General features: G+C 36.6%; 2 protein-coding genes across 4 annotated transcripts in view; both read left to right on the top strand.

The window, feature by feature from the left end:
- Nucleotides 1-397: 397 nt before the first annotated feature.
- Nucleotides 398-2,290, top strand: lsm1 (LSM1, U6 small nuclear RNA associated). Its single transcript, XM_082188539.1, has 4 exons — nt 398-557; nt 917-985; nt 1,396-1,511; nt 1,699-2,290. The coding sequence occupies exons 1-4, from the start codon at nt 512-514 to the stop codon at nt 1,867-1,869; spliced, it is 402 nt and encodes a 133-aa protein (XP_082044665.1). The 5' UTR covers nt 398-511; the 3' UTR covers nt 1,870-2,290.
- A 2,143-nt stretch (nt 2,291-4,433) lies between these two features.
- grk5l (G protein-coupled receptor kinase 5 like) overlaps nt 4,434-18,981 on the top strand; it is a 61,673-nt gene continuing 47,125 nt past the window's right edge. For all 3 annotated transcript variants that reach the window (XM_082187751.1, XM_082187753.1, XM_082187752.1), the window contains exon 1: nt 4,434-5,124. In XM_082187751.1, coding sequence (XP_082043877.1) covers nt 5,073-5,124 — 52 coding nt within the window. In that variant the 5' untranslated portion in view covers nt 4,434-5,072. The remainder of the gene's footprint in view (nt 5,125-18,981) is intronic.

Genomic DNA, 18,981 nt, shown 5'->3' with positions numbered 1-18,981 from the left:
ATTCATTAATTTTAAAAAGTGTTTTTATTGTAATTTCACATGTCACAGGTTCAATTGGTTGAACTCATGAAAACATCAATAATTTAGAACCTAAATATACGTTTCAGTTACATTAAATAATACTTAAATCCATTTACATCTCTTGACTGAAAATGTTTTAGGTTTCAGTCCAATTCATTCATTCATTAACAAGATATGACTCCATAAATCGGATAGCGCAACTGTTAGATTTTGTAATCTAACCACTGATCATCAGTGAATCTAACTAAAAACACTTAGTTAGTTATTAAAGAGAAATAACTTTAGCGCCATTTGGTTGTCATTTTTGTTAAATAAATAATTTAAAGCAACGCTTGGGACCTTTGGAACGAGCAGTAAGGAGTGGGGTTTACAGGGTTAAATTGAACCGGAAGCATTTGTTTCTGTGTTACATCCTGTGGAATAAGGAGACACTTTTGAAATGGTCCATGGCTTGATACTTTACGTTTAAAAACCCCCAAATGTTAGCAAAATGAATTACATGCCAGGGACTGCGAGCCTCATCGAGGACATTGATAGTAAGTCAATTGCGAAATGATTCAATATATTGGATTCACCCCGGCGAGACATAGCCTACACTCGACGTTGTGTAATGATGTTCGCTTAGACGCTTTTATAAAAAGCATTTATAAAAGTCATGTTGGTGTTACATGTTTTAGCAAATAATGTAAATCTAGTGCTGCTCTTTGCTATTGTTCCGCAAACTGAGCTAGTCTGATGAATCAAATAATACAGAGTTCACGTGAATAATAATTGCCTCCATACAGGTGTTCGTGTGATAACATGAATTAATGACAGAAATCTCAAAGTTCAACAGTATACATGTGACTCACGATGCTTTAATTTCCTCCTTTTTTCTTCTTCTTTTTTAAAATAGAAAAACACCTTGTTCTCCTTCGCGATGGAAGAACATTGATTGGGATCCTTAGAAGCATAGATCAGTTTGGTATGTATAGTGGCCTGACATTATTTTGCAAACATCTATTTTTTTCTTTTTATTTCAATATATTTTTCATAATTTACGCTCTCTCATGAAGGTCCATACTTGTATGCAATTCAATGAACACACTAAAAATGTAGAAAAATGTCTCTTTATTTTGTCCACACCGTAAAGTCAATGTTATTTGGACCCCCACGTTTTTTAAAATAGGGTTTTAAAATTTGTGTTCCACTAAGGAAAGTCATGCAGGTTTGGAATGACATGAGAGTGACAGAATATACATTATTGGTTGAATTATGTCTTTAAGACTAGTAGTAATGTGAAAAGAAAAACTGACTTTGCTCAGTATGAATGTTTATTTTCATTGTAAAATGTGCCATTATATTTGAACCTGCATGATTTTTTTTCTTCCACAGCCAATTTAGTTTTGCATCAAACAGTTGAACGAATCCACGTAGGTAAAAAATTTGGTGACATACCTCGTGGAATATTTGTCGTGAGAGGAGAAAATGTCGTCTTGCTTGGGGAAGTAGTAAGTACATGTATTCATCGTCCTGCTACCCTTGGGATGGTTTTATGACTTTGTGTAATATTTGCAAGCCATGTGGCGTATGATGAGACAACATTTCATGAGGGTAACAAATCAGAAATTTTGCTTATTTTATCATTTCTTTGGATTTTCCTTAATAATAGAATAATATGCTATTTTCCCCTTCCAGGATCTGGATAAAGAATGTGATCAAATCCTCCAGCGAGTTTCCATTGAGGAAATTCTGGAGGAACAGCGGACAGAACAGCAAGCCAAGCAGGAGTCTGAGAGATTGAAGCTACAGGCCGTGAAAGAGCGAGGTTTATCGATTCCTAAAGCTGACACGTTAGATGATTTCTGAAACAATATTTAGTTCTTTTTTGGATGATTTTATTTCTGTTTTATTGGATGGTTTTGTTTGGTATGAGACGACAGTCTGTCTTGACTTTGAAATCATTCTGTCCATTGATAGAGTGAGTCTGACAAGATTATGACTTCAAGATTTTGTTTCACTAGTTGCTTGTAAAGGCACGTTTTGAGAATTGCCTACCATCTTTGTTTTTTAATGGCTGATGCCATAGTGAAATGAAGGATGGACCAAACTGAAGCACTTGTTGACGTTTAGTTTAAAATGAAACAACTGTAAATGTATACAAGAAAAGTTTATTTCAGTGTTCACTATGTTATGGATATGACGCTATGGTTAAGTTGGTGTACTGTATAATGTAAAACGCAACAACACTGAAAATATTTTTGTTCTATTAAACCTGTTTTATACTGATGACAGGCTTTTAATTAATTGTTGCTCTATTTGTTTCTGAGAAACCAAATATAATTTTGATGTATTGTTTTTGGATTAATCTCCAGAAATGTTCTTAGTAGCCGATCAACACAGAGGGATGGTGTTTTAAAACATTAGGGTGTAACTATTTACACTACTGTAGATTAGAACACAGAGCAGAATTCTTATATAAAAAACTATATTTTTATATATGAATAATATAATTATTTAAATGTATTTTATAATTAATTGTAAAATCTCCACAATTACAGAAGTTTATTATATGCTTCTATTGTGCCCTCAATAGGGATATAAGGCTTTTCATGTGAAACATGTCCTTGCATCAATCGGTAGCTAGGGGGTGGTTTTGCATTTGTTCTGTTTTGAGACAATAGTTCATGGAGAGAAGGACATCAAAGTTAAAAGCATGAGTTAGACAACAATACTTTTTCACATAGTAAGAAGAGGACATGTCATGGCTACAGTGACTATATTAGACTAAATTTATTACAGTGATTATAATAATTTTATCTTGATGTTGAAGTGTATACACTCTTAATTGTTTCATATTAATAAGCTCAGAGTAGGCTATTTGAGCATACCTCAAATGTACAAAAGGGAAGAAATGCCCTAAATTTCACTATATTGGGTTTAAATGTGTTTATTATTAATAAATTACTTAAAATAATAACTATAACAAAGCACAATGATACAGGGGACTGTACAACAGCTAATGTTTGTTGAGTTTCACTCTCCCAGAAAGTTTCACTACAATAAGTGTAAATGAGAAACAGAAAACCTGGAGTGGAACAGAGTGATTGAAAAACCTTTGGGAGGTAAAATCTTCTTTTGAAAATTCCAGTCTGGATTTCAGTAGCCTATGTGCATTGTTTGGTGACACCAAACTTGATGCTTTGCTTGTTGCTTTGACTAGCTTGTCAAATTTAGTCTGAAACATAATTTATTGAGTAGGCTATTAAAGCGATAGTTCACCCAAAAATGAAAATTAGCCCATTATTTACTCACTCTCAAGTCATCCTAGGTGTATATAACATTCTTCTCACAGACGAATACATAAAAAAATGTCCTGCTCTTCCAAGATTTAGATTTAGTTTCTGTTTTGAAGTCCATAAAAGTGCATCTATCCATCATAAAAGTGCTCCACACGGCTCCGGGGGGTTAATAAAGACCTTCTGAAGTGAAGCGATGATTTTATGTGAAAAAAAATCCATATTTAAAACTTGATAAAGTAAAATAACTAGCTTACGGCCAAACACACATACGGATTCCACTTAAGTCTAAAGCGCAACTTATGTGAGTAATGCGACGTACTGCTGATATTTACACTACGCCATGACGCGCACTACGCTACTTCTGACGTCATAAGTTGTGTAAGAGGCGCAAGACTGCGTTTGGCCGGAAACTAGAATTTTACTTTGTAACGTATTAAATATAAATATTTTTCTTATACAAACTCAACGCTTCCCTTCAGATGGTCTTTATTAACCCCCCGGAGCCATGGAGAACTTTTATGATGGATAGATGCACTTTTATGGACTTCAAAACAGAAACAGCCATTCACTGCCATTATAAAGCTTGGAAGAGCCAGGACATTTTTTCTATATAACTCCGATTGTACTCGTCTGAAAGAAGAATGTCATACACCTAGGATAACTTGAGGGTGAGTAAATGGGTGAACTATCCCTTTAATATCTTGAATTGTTTTAGAAAAGCAATAGCACAATGCGCATTTGTGTTGGTCGGTCTAATTATCATCATGGCTGTGATTAACCCAGCAGCTGAATAACATGTGTTCAAAAGAATTCTTGTTCATGTCTATTGAATCAAATTGATTTCTCTGATAGTGATAAGTCAAAATTGTCCATTAGCCTGAACACAAAACTCGTGTTCTTAGGAAATGTTCTTGAAATGGCCCCACTTAAATGAAAGGGGAAAAAAAGTGTAATTCGTCTTTGCTATTTATTGGCCTTGACTTTCAATCCCGGGCTATCCCACTTTCTATTATTGCGCTCAGTGCCGACTGAAAGAGCGGGAGCGGCTTGAATGTGCTGCTATCAAATATCCTTTGACAGCCATGCATGCTTGTTCTTCAAGGCTCGTGCGTCACAGCTGCATTTGAACACGCCCCTTTCAAACGCTTGTTGAATAGGAATGACAAGGAAACATGACAAGCGCTAAAGATGAATCTCGTACACCGTTATAACTGCGTGCGTCCTCAACCTTTCGCATCGCTTCGCCATTTGAACACCGCTCTACCGCTGTAAATCTGAACGGAGCCACGGGGAAAGCCGCTTGGGACCCAGCCAAAAATTACAACTGAAAGCAGAAACCCAACCCTGCTTCGATTACGCACCGAGAGAGGGAGCACGCTGATAGTGACAGCGGCACTTCAACAACTCCTGTATGATCGACCGTACTCTACTTGATCCGTTTTCTGCCGTGCACCCTCAAAGGATGTAGACCTTGGCCTGCTGTCTTTGGCATGTACGTTTTAACGTGACTTGTCGCCAGTGGCTCGACAACGCTGTGTTTCAACAGGCAATGCCTTCCTTACGCCTTTTGTGGCGCAAACTACAACAACCACACGCGTGTGTCAGCGATTCGTTGTTTTACGTGTGTATACGTGTGTTGATAATTTAAAATGCCTAGGTTTTAATTTAAATACTTTCATAAGGACGGAAAATAGCGTATTCTGCTGGGAGGAGCAATAAGGAGCTCTATCTACTCTTCGGCTTCCACGGCAATATCACGGTGTTTTTTTGATGGAGCTGGAGAATATTGTTGCAAACACGGTACTCTTAAAGGCAAGAGAGGGTGAGTACGGAAAATGAAAATGTGATGTATTATAATTATTTTAATCGTATGTAGTTTGCTAGTTTTTACAGCCAGGAAAAGCCCTGAAACCGCTGCTCGTGCAGCTTTTGTGATGATGTAATCTCAAACAGATGCTGTGTGAATTTATCCAGTACGACATGCAACATTGTTTCGAACACCTCCAGCGGTTCTTTCATCTGTTATCGACGTCATGACGCCAGCGTCATAATGCTATAACATTGTATCTTTTGACAGTTGGTACGTGTTTACGGGTTGAACGCCCGAAAACATCAGCTTCCCACATCCGTTTAACGAGCTGAAAAGCGAGTCGTGATTTTTTTTAAATGCAAGTGAAGTGTGGAGATACTACAAACTTCTCGCGTTGAATAGCCCGTTTTGGTGGTATTTTCTATAGGCTACAGTTCATTTCCAGTGAGGTAGGCTATAACGTGAGCTGTGTCACTGTGTAAGGAAATGGTATGCTACAGCTGCCACCTTTTTAATGTTTTTCCACAAAACACGCACTACTGATGTTATCTCGGTAGGTCCGCCAAACCAGGTCAGCAGTCGATAAGGCGTCGCGAACTACGCTCGTCTTCGTTACCTCAAATACCACAATAACCGCTACTTCCTTTGCTCGTGTTTTGATATACGTCCTCGCCAGACGACCGTTATTACACTGAAGCTTGAATTGATTTAGATTCAAAGTGAATCAAATGTAAACCTGGTCCACAATCCTAGGGTAGGAAGAGTTTTAGTAGGCTATGTGTTGTGTTTTTGTCAGGCCTCGAATTGAATTACCATCTGGACAGATGATAAAGGCTAGTATAAAATAAAGAAACGTTTTTAGTTTTATATATTCCCCATTTTGACAATCAGTGTGAGAAATGATTTTAGCTAAGCTGCTCTCTTGAACCTGTGTGCATCATGGAAAATTATAACGGAGTCCTGATGGGTCTTGAGAACCTGTTTTAGATATGGAACCGGCTGTCTGTTTCAGAAGGAACATTAAAATGTAAATGCCATTTACATTTCACACTTCTCTTTTTTTTGCTTAGAAAGTGAATTTGAAGTGAATTGCTAACTCTTGAATCCCAATCTATAGTTACAATTCAAACATCCTTTCAAATTTTGCTGCTTGCAGTTTGTTGTGATCTCCAGATACATCTCAGTGCTTTCATTCATCTTGTGCTTCTTGCCATCTGTCGTGATACTTCAGAGCTCAGTTATGACATTGTTCAGCAAAAATGTCAAAATATGGAGCTGGTGAACCTTGTTAACCATAGCTTCCACAAATGTCTTGCACCATTGGCTCCATTAATTACCCAAATTCTCTTGTGGACTGAAGGCACAAGCCCAAACATTCAGTTCCTGTGCTCATTGTTGCCCTTAGCCCAGAGTTTACCATAAATGACCAGGTTTTGACAAGTGTTATATTTATAGTGTACCCTCACTCTGTTGTGGAACAGAGAGCACTAGCCTAGGCCAGTAATGTTAGCTGATCTATAGACAAATAATATAGATAATTTTTTTTTTAAATGATGAAGCTTGGTTTATTTAGCTTTTCCACACTTCAGATAGTAGACAAAAGAGTTTCTCTCAATGGACAGCAGGGTTTGCAGAGTGTTTGTGTGGACGGTAATGTGGGTGAGTGTACATGGTTTAATAGTTAAAGGAACATTTCACAACACTTTGTGCAAATATTGAAAAAAGCCTTTTACAAACATGTTTCTCGTCATGCTACTGCTCTTATTCATGTTGAAACCCTTCTGAACATACAGTGAACATCAGGAAATAAGTCTTTTTAAAGTGGTCTTGTGTTTATTGATGTGTGCAGTTGTCTGTGTGCTTGTGCATGTGTGTGAGAGGGCACTTGTTCAGTGAGGGTCTGCTTTGTTTGTTCTATATCCATATGTGTGACCCCCCCCCCCCCATTTGTTTATCGCTGTGTTTGGAGCAGAAAATGAAGCGCAAGGCACGCAGACTCTTGTCCAAATGTTCGACTAGCAGCAGATAACAGGAAAAGCAGAGTTTACAGGCCACACAGTCTGTTTACATGGCTGAAGCCACGCTTCCGAAATCATTAGAGAGTCCGGCCAGAGCCAGGCAGCCCCAAACTAAACAGAAATCCCATCTACGTCTGCTATGATATTCTGCTTGGAGATATTCAGGAGCAGACATTGAAAAAGGTAGGCCCCTTGTGTGTAGTCTTAATTTGTACTGAATTCTTAATTATTCATGTAGCCTGCCATAAGCCTATGACAGTTTGACTAACTTTCTCTTTGATCTGTCAGTCCACTTTGACGTAGTCAGAGCTCAGAAAACATGTTGCACTAATGCACATTATAATATTGAAGCCCAGTGAAGGATAAAAAGAGTTTACAAAAATAAATTTCTCACTCCACTCAACTGTGAGATGTAAAGGCATGGGGTTCTATATTATAGGGACTTCTTGTGTCACATCATGAATTGCGCTCTAACATTTTGGAATGCAGACACATTAAATTGAGCTAGCATTGCAGTATTTGCTTGCGCATTTGCGTAGAGCATGTTTTGGGTATGATCACCCTTTGCTGCCACCACTAGTGACATCATTTCCTACGGTAACACCGTGTTTACACCGGACGCAAGCGGCGTGACTTGACAAAATACAATAGAACCCATTATAATCAGTGATGCTGTCCACACTGGATGCGACGTGACCCGTCAAATTCCCAACAGTAAACTGATGCCTGGTTCTATTTCTGACATATTCCATATTCCTAACAAATAGGTTTGCAATGGTCGCGTTGTCATGTCCAGTGTAGACACAGACAGCCTCTAGCTGTTGCGGCGCAACTTGCTGCATCAAGTGAAGCGATCCAATGTTATAGTAAGTCCCAATGCACTTATGCCTACATTATGCAGTTCTTTAAGCCTGTTCTTTATGACCTGAAAGAATTGATTAGATTTATGGGGGAAGTTAATTCGCAAATGGAGAAATGTCAAGATGACATAAGGGAAACTTGTCAGTCAAGTTCATGACCTCAGATATCGGGTGTGATTTATTATAGACAGACAGTCCAGGCAGATGGGTCATAAAAAATAGCCTCATTGTCTTCAGTCCAGGGTCAGCTCAGAGTAGGATGTAAAGTCAACATGAAATCAAATCTGACCCCGTTTAGTTTTTTTTATGCAACGTGAATGGTTCATTGGTGGATGTTATTCCAAAGAAATATGTTTTTCTTCATAATCCTTAAATGTTTTAAGGTACTCTTCCTCTGAAACAACTTTGCTTTTCAGCTGATGACATTTATTATTTAGGCATTATTTTAGCAATTTTTCATTTGATTTAGCTTTATTCTATTATGGATCATCACCCACTTTTTACCATCCAACCCCTACTTTTTCCTCGTGAACAGTTTGATTAATTATGGTTTGGAGGTGGAATAAACAGTAAATCAAATAACAGTAAAAGATCTATGAGGAAAATAATTACTATCATTTGTAGTATCAAATCTCAGTATAGGTGTGAATCTTATCCTGCCTCACCATTCTATATGATCACAATTCAGAGGGTAATGATTTGATTATAAAATGATGCTCAATATATCACGATGGAGCTTCATCCAATTCTTTTTTTTAATAATAATTACTACATTAATAATCACAATATAGTTATTTTTTTTATTTTTTTTATCTTCGCTATTAAAAATAAGAACAAAGCTGCAAATAAAAACCAGTAGAACAAATACAAGAAAGAAACGTGTGCTTTAATGTGTGAAACGTGTGTAAGTGCTTTAAAATTTTTTTTTTTATATCTATTTAACTGAAGCTTTCAAGTATGAAATAATACAGAAATTGAATAACTATTTGTAGAAATAATCACTGAATAGTCTTTAGTGCATTAATTACAAATGAGTTATTATATAAAGCTGCAAAAGTTATTCAGTTAAGAGCTGTGAGTGATTCCCTCTTTTCTTTTGTTGTTTGATTAACATTAATGATGCAGATAGTAGCAGGTTTATTATATTAAGACCTAATGTACGGATCTAATTTAATGTTAAACATCAGACTTTAATGCATGTTCTTTTCGTAAAAACCGAAATGTGCCCAAATATCTGCTTTCAAGAAATCATAATCTGCGAACATCAGATACAAGTGCATAGGCGAAGGACATATGCATTTTTTTATTTTTTTATGTATGGTAAGAGTACTTTATTTCACAACAAAACATTATATTAATATGTATGATTGGCCTATTTCATTTTTAAGATATAAGATTATTTCGTTTTTAGGCAGAATTGTTCACACCCGCATTGTGATGCAGTGTAAAAACTATTATATTCCCATGTTTTCATAACTTTGACAATTGATTGTTGTCAGTGCATTTTCTGGACAACTGGTCAGTCTTAAAGGTGCAGTAAGCGATTTCTGAGAAACTGTTGAAAGTGAATCGGACCAAGCACAACACACTTGTAGCCAATCAGCAGTAGGAGGCATTTATGCTGTTTCATCAGCTCCATCTGATGTCAGTGAACGTGCATTTTTATTCAGCCACCGTTCCGTCATGCTGCACATGCGTGTTTGGCTTGTTTACACAAGTGTTCTTTGACGCAGCATACAGCAGTGTTGAAAAAGTATTCTTAAAATGCAATCTAAAAAATCGGAATAATTCATAATAAATAATTATTCACAGTATTTTGAAGGGCCCACAATAACAATATCGTGCATATTCATTAATGTGATGCATCGTTGGCACATGTCTATTGTCTAGGGAGGAAAGAGAGTGAACGAGGGAGATTTGATGAAAGACTACAGAAAGAGAGATGGCTGAGAGACATTACAAAAGAGAAATGGTCAGAAATATCACTGGAAAAAGAAGGCTTATGAGCTTTAAGACCCAAGTTAATATTAGAAAGGATTTTATTTTTCCTTGTAGTTCGTTCGTCATCCTTTCTTTATTTTTTGTGAAGCCTTATTTTGCTTCGCTTCAGCTATAATAAAGAGACATCTACTCTTGCATTGCATGTTTGTGCATTTTGGGGGCTGAGCCATGAATCGAGGGGTGTGTTTGTTTGGGTTGATTTCACGATTTCGATTTTATTTTTTAAATGTTTAACTAGTCAACTTAAAGGAGCTGGATGTAAGAAATGTATTTCAATGAATCATAAAATGGCCCTGATATGTCACTAGACATTAAGAAATCATGTTCATTTCAAATACTTATATCACTGACAACAGTAGTCTGGCCAGGATATTGTCATTTAAAAAGTGAAGTTGCAGCCCTCAACTGATGTTGATGTTGTCATGTTGTGTTTTGGCCTGAAGCGCCACCCTCCACCTATCTACCAATCACGAAGTCAGTAGTGTTTCGGCATCGGGGTTGCCAGCTCTGCTCTAGTTACCACAGCTACGTAGCAGCCTACGTTCCTGCTGGATCCTGCAGCCTATCTGGCAACCTCGAGTCAGGGGGAGGGGGAGGGGATACACCGCTCTACAGTAATTTGAAAGTGATTGCAGTACCAGTTTTGGCCACAATCTTACATACGGCTCCTTTAAAAACATAACTACAATATGATTCAAATAACATTCTCTTTGTTAACCCCCTGAGGTCGACGGTATCGCCGGCGATACCAGCTCGCTTTTTTTTTATCAGTGTAAAAGAAACTCATAAATACTCTGTTGACTTTGATTTTTCATAGGAGTTTCGTACATCAATCGATTCTGTTAAATGTGTATTATTTTTGTGTATACTCATAATAAAAACAAAGTGTTGAGCTTTTCGCCAAATAAAGAAAAATAAACACGAAGCGAGTTCTGCCTTCTCTCTGTCACTGTAGTCCATTCTGAAACGCGTCCGAAAATGAACTGTAACTCACCGAATACTTCTCACACAGACACGTGAGATGTCTTTATGAAGCTTGAAATCTCTTCTTTTAAATGAAGTAATTTATATAAAAAACAAATGTTTTCAACTCATGTAATCCGTTTGAAAGCAAGGAGAGGTACCGTTTTTCCTTCTGCCTCATTATCTCTATAATGAGTTGAGGCCGCCCCGCCCCCGGCGCTATTCAAATGGTAAATAGTTTAGGTGATCTAGTATGCATCGCATACGCCCCCCGATCAATGCCATAAAAACACAGTTTCTTCATCAGACTTAGCCTACTGATAGTTCATCGCGTTTTGAGTATGGCACGCTTCTCCAGTAAAGACGCCCTTCAGATGATTCTGGACAGCGAGGAAGAATGCATGATACCGGGTTGTTTCCTCAGAGGAAGATTGTAACTCAGACTACGAACGGCAGCATTTTGAAGAGCAAATTCCGCCGAGGACACAATTTCGGAGTAAGTTTTACTTAACAGTCTTTTGTCTTTTATTTTTCGTGTTCGCATTTATGAGGAAAAAACAATATTACGTGACAGTTCTCCATTATGGATGCGAGCGCTCTGAAAGCGCACTAAAAGACTTTCAAACTTTCACAGAGACCTCAAAACAGAAACTACAAATCCTTTCTTTAAAACGAATTTCGTTTTGTATCAATTGTATCTTAATTTTAATAATTTTTTCATTAACAAATTTCCTGGATTTAAAGTAAATATAGGTTAGCAATCACAACATAAGGTGCTTGAACTGGAGATCATCATTAACCAGACCGTAGCCTACTCGCCTCACATGTCTAAAAAATGTGAAATATATTTACAAGAAAGCTGGTTCTAAACAAAACCATCCAAAACAAAAAACTATGTAGCCTAATAAATGTGCATTTCTCTAGCAGTTCATGTGCAGTTCACTAGCCTACTGCGAAGATCGCGAGTCAATAGCCTATCGTCAACTTCATCTTTGCCAGAAGTTAAATTTAAATTGCGTGTGTGAATGAATGATGATGTTTTAGCAAACTGTATTGCTATACTGAGATGAGTAAAAATCGACTGAAATATGTTGAAATAAAATGTAGGCTATTTTATAAGCAACGTATTAAACTGCAAATTAACAATATGCCCTAATATTTCATGAAAACAACGTTACAGTCAGGCGAAATATGAAAGACAACATCTTGTTGACTAGATTTGGGTACAGTTTTTGCTGTAGAATATACTGCCACGTCAAATAAGCTTTTGTTTAGCAATTTCTATATCTATTTTTGTCAAAAATAAAGTCATCAACTAAGATGTTAGCTGTTCCAATGTTGACTATATTCAAACTAATGAATACATAGATAAAATGTAGGCCTATAATCATTTTTTTTTACAAAGAAAGAGTACACTTGAAATATTGTTGAAATTGTAATTATTGTTGTAATTGTAACCTTTTTAATAAAATAGCAAAACATATTTACAAGATAGATGTAAGCAAAATCTTAAATGGTCAATATAAGTCTTCTTCTAAATATATCTTTTGTCCTTGCATTGTGGCTCAGTCAGTGTCACACCTGAGTGAATGGCTCATCATTATGCAGAGTGGGTGGGACATTATATTCTCAGGTGTAAACCACTCATCGTTCACGCCCCCCTCGCATATTGGCTTTCCAAGCAAAACCTGTTTTACATCAATTTAAATCAATGTATGGTTTTATGTGAACGATAAAGCAAGACTATTTTCACATAATTTTGAAGAAAAAACTCTAGGCGAGGACATCCATTAGTCAAAAGTCTTATTGACACATATTTACTATGTTTTGTGGCCTTATTTCAGAAATTTTAGTTTTTAGTTTTTTCAATAACCATGCATAAACATTATTCTCTCAAAAATGAAAACATGTACATACACGTGGCTCACATATTATGGTAGCCCTGTTTGTGCTATATAGAGTGAATTTACACCTTTGCCATTAATATGTTTATATGCAACTGAAAAAAGCACAAATGTCAGGGCATGTCAGAACATCTCAAGGGCCCCAAAAACCCCCTCAGACCCCAGAGGGTTAACCATCTTTTCAAAAAAGTTATATTCCAAGTGCACCACACCTGAAGTGATCAACATGGTGTAAATGTAAAACAAATGACTTATTTGTTAAATATCGTTGCAGAAAATTTGCATGAACTATGAAGGCAAAACTTGTACAAACGTATCTTAAACATATCCTGTATACTATAGCGTTTGAAAGCAGGCGTCTATCAGTGAATCCCTAATAAATCCACTGATAAACTTTCAAGAAGCTTTCAAATGCTCCCGTGTGTAACTTTTTAAGCGCTTGGTGAAGACAACATGTTTTTGAAGCGTTGATCATTCTAGCCAATCACAGACATATTTATGTTGAACACGTGAACACAACGACCAGTCGGTGACATATATGTTGAGCACGTGAATGCAATGGCCAACCAGAGGCGTTTAAAAAAATCCATTCAGCATCACTCAAAATGCTAGAGGAAAATGCTGGTATCGTCATATTTTTTTAATTTCAGTACCAGCTTGGTACCAAAGTCGGTACTTTTTGCAACGCTAATCCTGACCCATCCCAATTTGTAGATTGTTCCATTATTAAGCTGACAGAATTACAGTAAATGTACCATGGAACAATAACTAAGAGCAGGCCTTTTAACCAGGACTTTAGGTAAAAAAAAAATTCCTTTGGCATTCTCTCATGGAAGTACCATTGTATTGGTTTCTTTTCAAAGAATGAGTGAGTGAGTGACTGTGTCTGAGAGATGGTGGGGGGTGAATTCCTAAGCAAGGCTGTAATCTGACCCTGGCCTCCAAAGACAGCATAGGCGATGTGGAGTGCACGTCGTAACCCATGACGACGGCGGACGAGGGGGCTCTCCTTCCCATTCAAGAACTCTGGATCTGGCAGACTGCTCCTCTTTGCTGGAAACTGCCGTGTGAAATCCTGAAGAATAAACACTATCCAGACCCATGTAAAGAGGTAGTCAGAGGCAAATCAGGGGACTGAAGTACAGAGAGCAAAAAAAGAGTGATAGAGAATGCAAGGCAATGAACGAAAGGAGAAAGAACTAAGAAGAAATATTGTGTCACACTCATAACAAGCGGGAAATCTGCTGCTGCTCCTTTGGCCAGATGCTAAAAAGTTGCGCCACTGTGTTGAGAAATTACATTCTTGTGTTGTTAATGCACAGCTTCCAGTGTTAAAATGCACGCTGTCGTAGAAGCGTCGTCTTATGTAGTTTTACTCTATCACAGGTGATTCTTGCTAAAGGAAGGATCTATTAGGCATGGGCAATGATTTTGGTGGCTGTATACAGTTAAGCTACTGAATGTTGCTGTTATTTTTTTACGATAAAACAGATAATTTAATAGTATCTAATAGTAATAATATTTTTTATATATATATATATATACATACATGCATACATATATGAGAAATCAATTACTATTACTCTGATTCTCAAAGAATGCATAAAAACGTGTTCTTTGAATACTGTTTTATTTGCTTTAGATCAAAATGTCTGTCAAATGCGTAAATGTGAATGCAAATTTATGATTTGATCTTCATTTGCTGCAGCAAGCTGAAGTTTTTGTGTGAATCCATTATTCTTTTGAATAATTCAAAGTAATTCACAGAAATGAATCATAGAAGTGTCAGTGTGCCATTTATTTGTAGTTAATGAAAATATTGCATTAATTTTAGTTAGTGCTACCAAGTACTATGTAGGCCCTATTGATATATTGGTGCGTATAGCATAATAACTGAAATTATTAGACATAATTCTTGGCAGTGTTCATTCAGTGAAAAACTGTAAATATACCATGATTATTTTAGACTAAATTAGATTTTTGATAAAAATAGATAATGTATTTACTGTACTGGTTGATCAAACAAATCTTTAATTTTTCTAAATAAAAAAACAATCGTTTTATGTTGGTTCATAGCAATGTTATACGAAAATAACAATGGGATATATTTTATTAACGGTCTTCTAAATGCTAAAATATGTAATTTTTTACTATTGCTACTTTGCGTAGGCCAGCCAGGCATACATAATTCTCACATAACATTTTGCTGAACCATTGTTTATCCACACCCAGTCTAGCAGTGACTGCCGCATTAGATGGATGTGTTGTGGTACAAGCAGCACAAATATGTAGCAGAAGTGCTGAAGCTTGTGTTGGGCCGAGACTGATAGGCGTGAAAATTGAATTTGACTTGCTGTAAATGGCCAGTTGGTTTGCGAGCGGACGTCTGTTGCCTTAGCTGATGTCATTTCTGTCTGATCTAATTCCACACGGTCAATATCCATACTAACTTGTTGACTGACTTGTGGCGTTGGTCACATTTAGAAGTGGTCGAGGGAAAGTCGCGTGTGTTACTGGCTGGGTTATGTTTGAAGTCAAACTTCAATGTTTTTTATTCAAATGTGGATGTATCAAGAGAAGAGAGCAGGGTGTTTGGGAAATTTATGCACATGTGCAAAAGTATGACCTCCACTGTCAAGGACGTGTCCCTTTCCTAGTTATTAGATATGGGCCAAATTGTCCCTCCACAATATTTGATATTCTCGATGCTGCTCTTGTGCACTCTATTATACACCACTCTGTATATTGTTAGAATGACAAAGTTTTAAAAGTTCATTTTTAGGATGGTCTACTTCAGTGGTCTAACAGCGTTCGTCAATGAGAGTTTGCATACACTTAACCTGATTATGCTTAATAATCTGACTAATCTAATAATGCATGTGGTTATATAAAAACATCAACCCTCAAGGTCATAAATGGCTTAAGCATAAACCAATCGACATTTTTGCCTCTTACCCCGATTTTGCCTGGCTTGTAAACACATTAACCTGCCATCTATCGGCTTATTGAAGTGCGCATGTGTGATATGTAACCTCCACACAGTGCGAGTGGGTCAATGTAGGGGAGGAGGAAATAAATGGCAAGCTCCGACCCAAGAAATTCTTGACCCAAGATATTATAAAAATGTGTTGGAAACACAGTTTACTTGCATTGATGGATTATCTGTTTGCATGTGAACCGGGACAACGGGTTAATTCAATAAGACGATTTTTAGGAGTTTTTCTTCATATCGGTGTGTATGTAAACATGCTCAATGTTAAAATGTTTGAAGGTGGGCTTTATTGTTCACAGAAGGCAAACATGAATTCCAGTGTAACGCTTCAGTTTTAGCGGTGAAAGAATGTGAAGATCTACTGTAGACATTTAGCTAAACATTTCATATTTGACAACTGTTTTATGATAGAAATGTTAAATGACCAACAACAGTAATATCCAGTCAGGCAAACTACTTTACTTTTTTGTGTAATTTTGCAATTTTGAATTTAAGTGATTCATGTTATTCATAGTTTAATATTCTGTCACAAGGCAACAGCTGTCACAAGGCAACATTGTCTTCCATACGTATAGTAAAATATATATTTTTCTTTCCTGTAAATAACATAATTACACCCCTCCCCTAAACCAGTATTTAAGACATAGTTCTGGCTTCTGGCCTTTCATGAAGCTATATGGTTTCAAAGTAGCTTTGTGGTCTTTTTTGGATATTGATTGACACGGTTACTACAAAAAGTTATTGTATAGAAATAATTCATGTCAATGTAAGTAAATAAGAACTTTATGAACTGCTCACTGAAGTGGTGAAGAGGTGCTAGAACAGAGTTCCAACATAAGGAAAGGTCAAGATAGTGTGACCTTGAGCTGTCTTGGTACTCATAGAATACATTGCTGAATGATTCGATAATTGTTGGCATGAACTGGGTTTTAACAGCCCTAGAAGTAATGGGCCAAGGTGTAATCGGGGAAAATAGGGGGGAAAATAATCCATCTGATCTCAATTTAAGGACTATATTAATGAATGTACACTCTTAAAAATATTGTCTATTTATTGGCATCTATGGTTCTATGAAGAACCTTTAACGTCCATTGAACCTTTCCATTGCACAAAAGGTTATTATAGTGGAAAAAGATTTGTTACATTTAAGATTGTTCTTCACACTAAGAAAAAAGGTTATCTTATAAACCGTTCACTGAATTGTTCTTTGAAATTATTTAAATAAATAAGACAAATAATGGTGAAATTTAGACATTGATTTGCTCAATCATTTTCTCATTCATTTTTTAATCCTAAGAAATTAATATAGTGAATATTTGAGTATCACCTGCTGTTTACTTGCCTGTCATTGTAGAGAAAAGCTAAATAATGTCTCCTGTAAAGGTTAGTGCTACAGTGGCGAGAATTTGGACTTGGGACTAGTAGATGGTGGCTTGTAAAAGTGTAAAATAGAGTTCCATTGCATTTTCACATTAAAATACAGAATGAACAACTTTTGATAAAACTAAAGCATGTCGCAACAGGTTTTGGGTGCTTGTAGTTGATGTTCCACCATGAAGAACAGCTCAGCGGTTGCATCATCAGTGAGGGCATTGACATGAAGCTAAGAATGCTGGAGTCAGAACAGCTAAACTTTCAACCACATTCTGTCCTGCTGAAGTGCAGGGGAGTTTTCTTTCATTTTCATCTGCCACATTTTCCTAAATGTTTTTTACAGGCTTTATTACCTGTCCTTGAATGCAGTCTCTTGCTCTCATTTTTGTGTGTGACGTAATGCAGTAAAGTTTTAAAAGCTCTTCTGAGTGGAGAGACTCTAATGGAAGGGAAGGTCCATCATCATGAAGTCTTAACCTCGCCTTCAGCCCACTCACTCTCCATGAGAGCCTGCTTGTGTTTATGTGAGAGTGAGAACAGAGCCAACTGTGAAATATTTAGTCTTAATTTGGACTGGCTGTAAAAAAAATACCATGCATCACCTGTTCATCAGCAGCTTTTTAAAAATGATTTCTTTTAGAGCTTTTTTGCCTTTTACTTTTGGAGGTAAAAGTGGGATCGATATGATTTAACCCTGTACCATGGCGTCAACCTTGAATGTTATTTAGGACAGATGACTGGTAGAATATCTCATTACATGTCTGAAATTCTGCTTTGCATATTACAAACCATGAGAACATGCTGCCATTCTTTGCATATCGCTTTGTCCGAACGAATACAGTGTGTCCTATTGATGCAAAATTTGAATAACCTCTAATATTACAGCATAGAGAAAAGTAGGATCAGATGTGGCATCCTTAATCTTGCACACTGTTTATTTCCTGCTGTACATCATACTGAGCAGTACGTGACTGAAAGATGCACATGAGAAAAATTAAAAGTATTAAGGCAAAAAAAAAATTCTCTCCTTTCAAAGTAAAGTTTTTGCATGGCAGGTAAAATCATTTTTATGAATTGACTGTATAAATCCATTGCTAAAAATATGTTATAAATTAATCAATTAAGCAGCGGGGGTAAAGTGTGCCAGATACCTTTGGGTAAGCTGTGCCAGTGGCTCTACCAATAGTAATTGTGAGCTTTGCCTTTAAATGTATGACATAATTTACGAAAATGTTGATTAAAAAAAATAAAATAAAAATGTTACTACACTAAAATAATAATAAGCCTATAAGCCCGCTGTATCACATATGATATGCACATTTCTAAGGCCTCTAAATGATCAACATGACCAACTTCGCTGAAAAACCTGTTGTACATAATCGTCTACTGTCGTCGGATTGATAGTTTAGTATACTCTTTAGTATAATTGTGAAAATGGTTCAATAAACTTGCATTTCAAGAAATTTGAATTTTTAGACTTATTTCATATGTGAGGTTTTACAGACTTAATAATGTGCAGCAAAATAAGAGATTGGAATATATTTTGTCCTTTAACATCCATGGAATCATTCCATTGCACAAAAGGTTCTTGAAATGGTTCTTCTATGGCATCACTGTGAAAACCCAAAGTATGACGACACAGCTCACCCCTAATGTGGGGGACGTTTTTGGAGGAGATTTTATTTCTATGGCCGTATACTGTAGATGTTTTCTTTTAGTTATAGCTGCTAACAGTTCTCATATAAAGAGTATTAATA

Source organism: Leuciscus leuciscus (assembly GCF_965113295.1).
Source record: "Leuciscus leuciscus genome assembly, chromosome: 13".
Classification (NCBI taxonomy): Eukaryota; Metazoa; Chordata; class Actinopteri; order Cypriniformes; family Leuciscidae; genus Leuciscus; species Leuciscus leuciscus.
The sequence above is the reverse complement of the archived record's forward strand: the minus strand, read 5'-3'. Positions and strand labels throughout refer to the sequence as shown.

What these genes read in the sequence shown, in the direction of transcription:
- lsm1 (XM_082188539.1), top strand. Translation starts at nt 512, where the DNA reads ATGAATTACATGCCAGGGACTGCGAGCCTCATCGAGGACATTGATA. An exon ending in CCTCATCGAGGACATTGATA is followed by an intron (nt 558 to 916) that starts GTAAGTCAATTG and finishes TTTTTAAAATAG; the next exon opens with AAAAACACCTTGTTCTCCTT. An exon ending in TCGTCTTGCTTGGGGAAGTA is followed by an intron (nt 1,512 to 1,698) that starts GTAAGTACATGT and finishes TTCCCCTTCCAG; the next exon opens with GATCTGGATAAAGAATGTGA.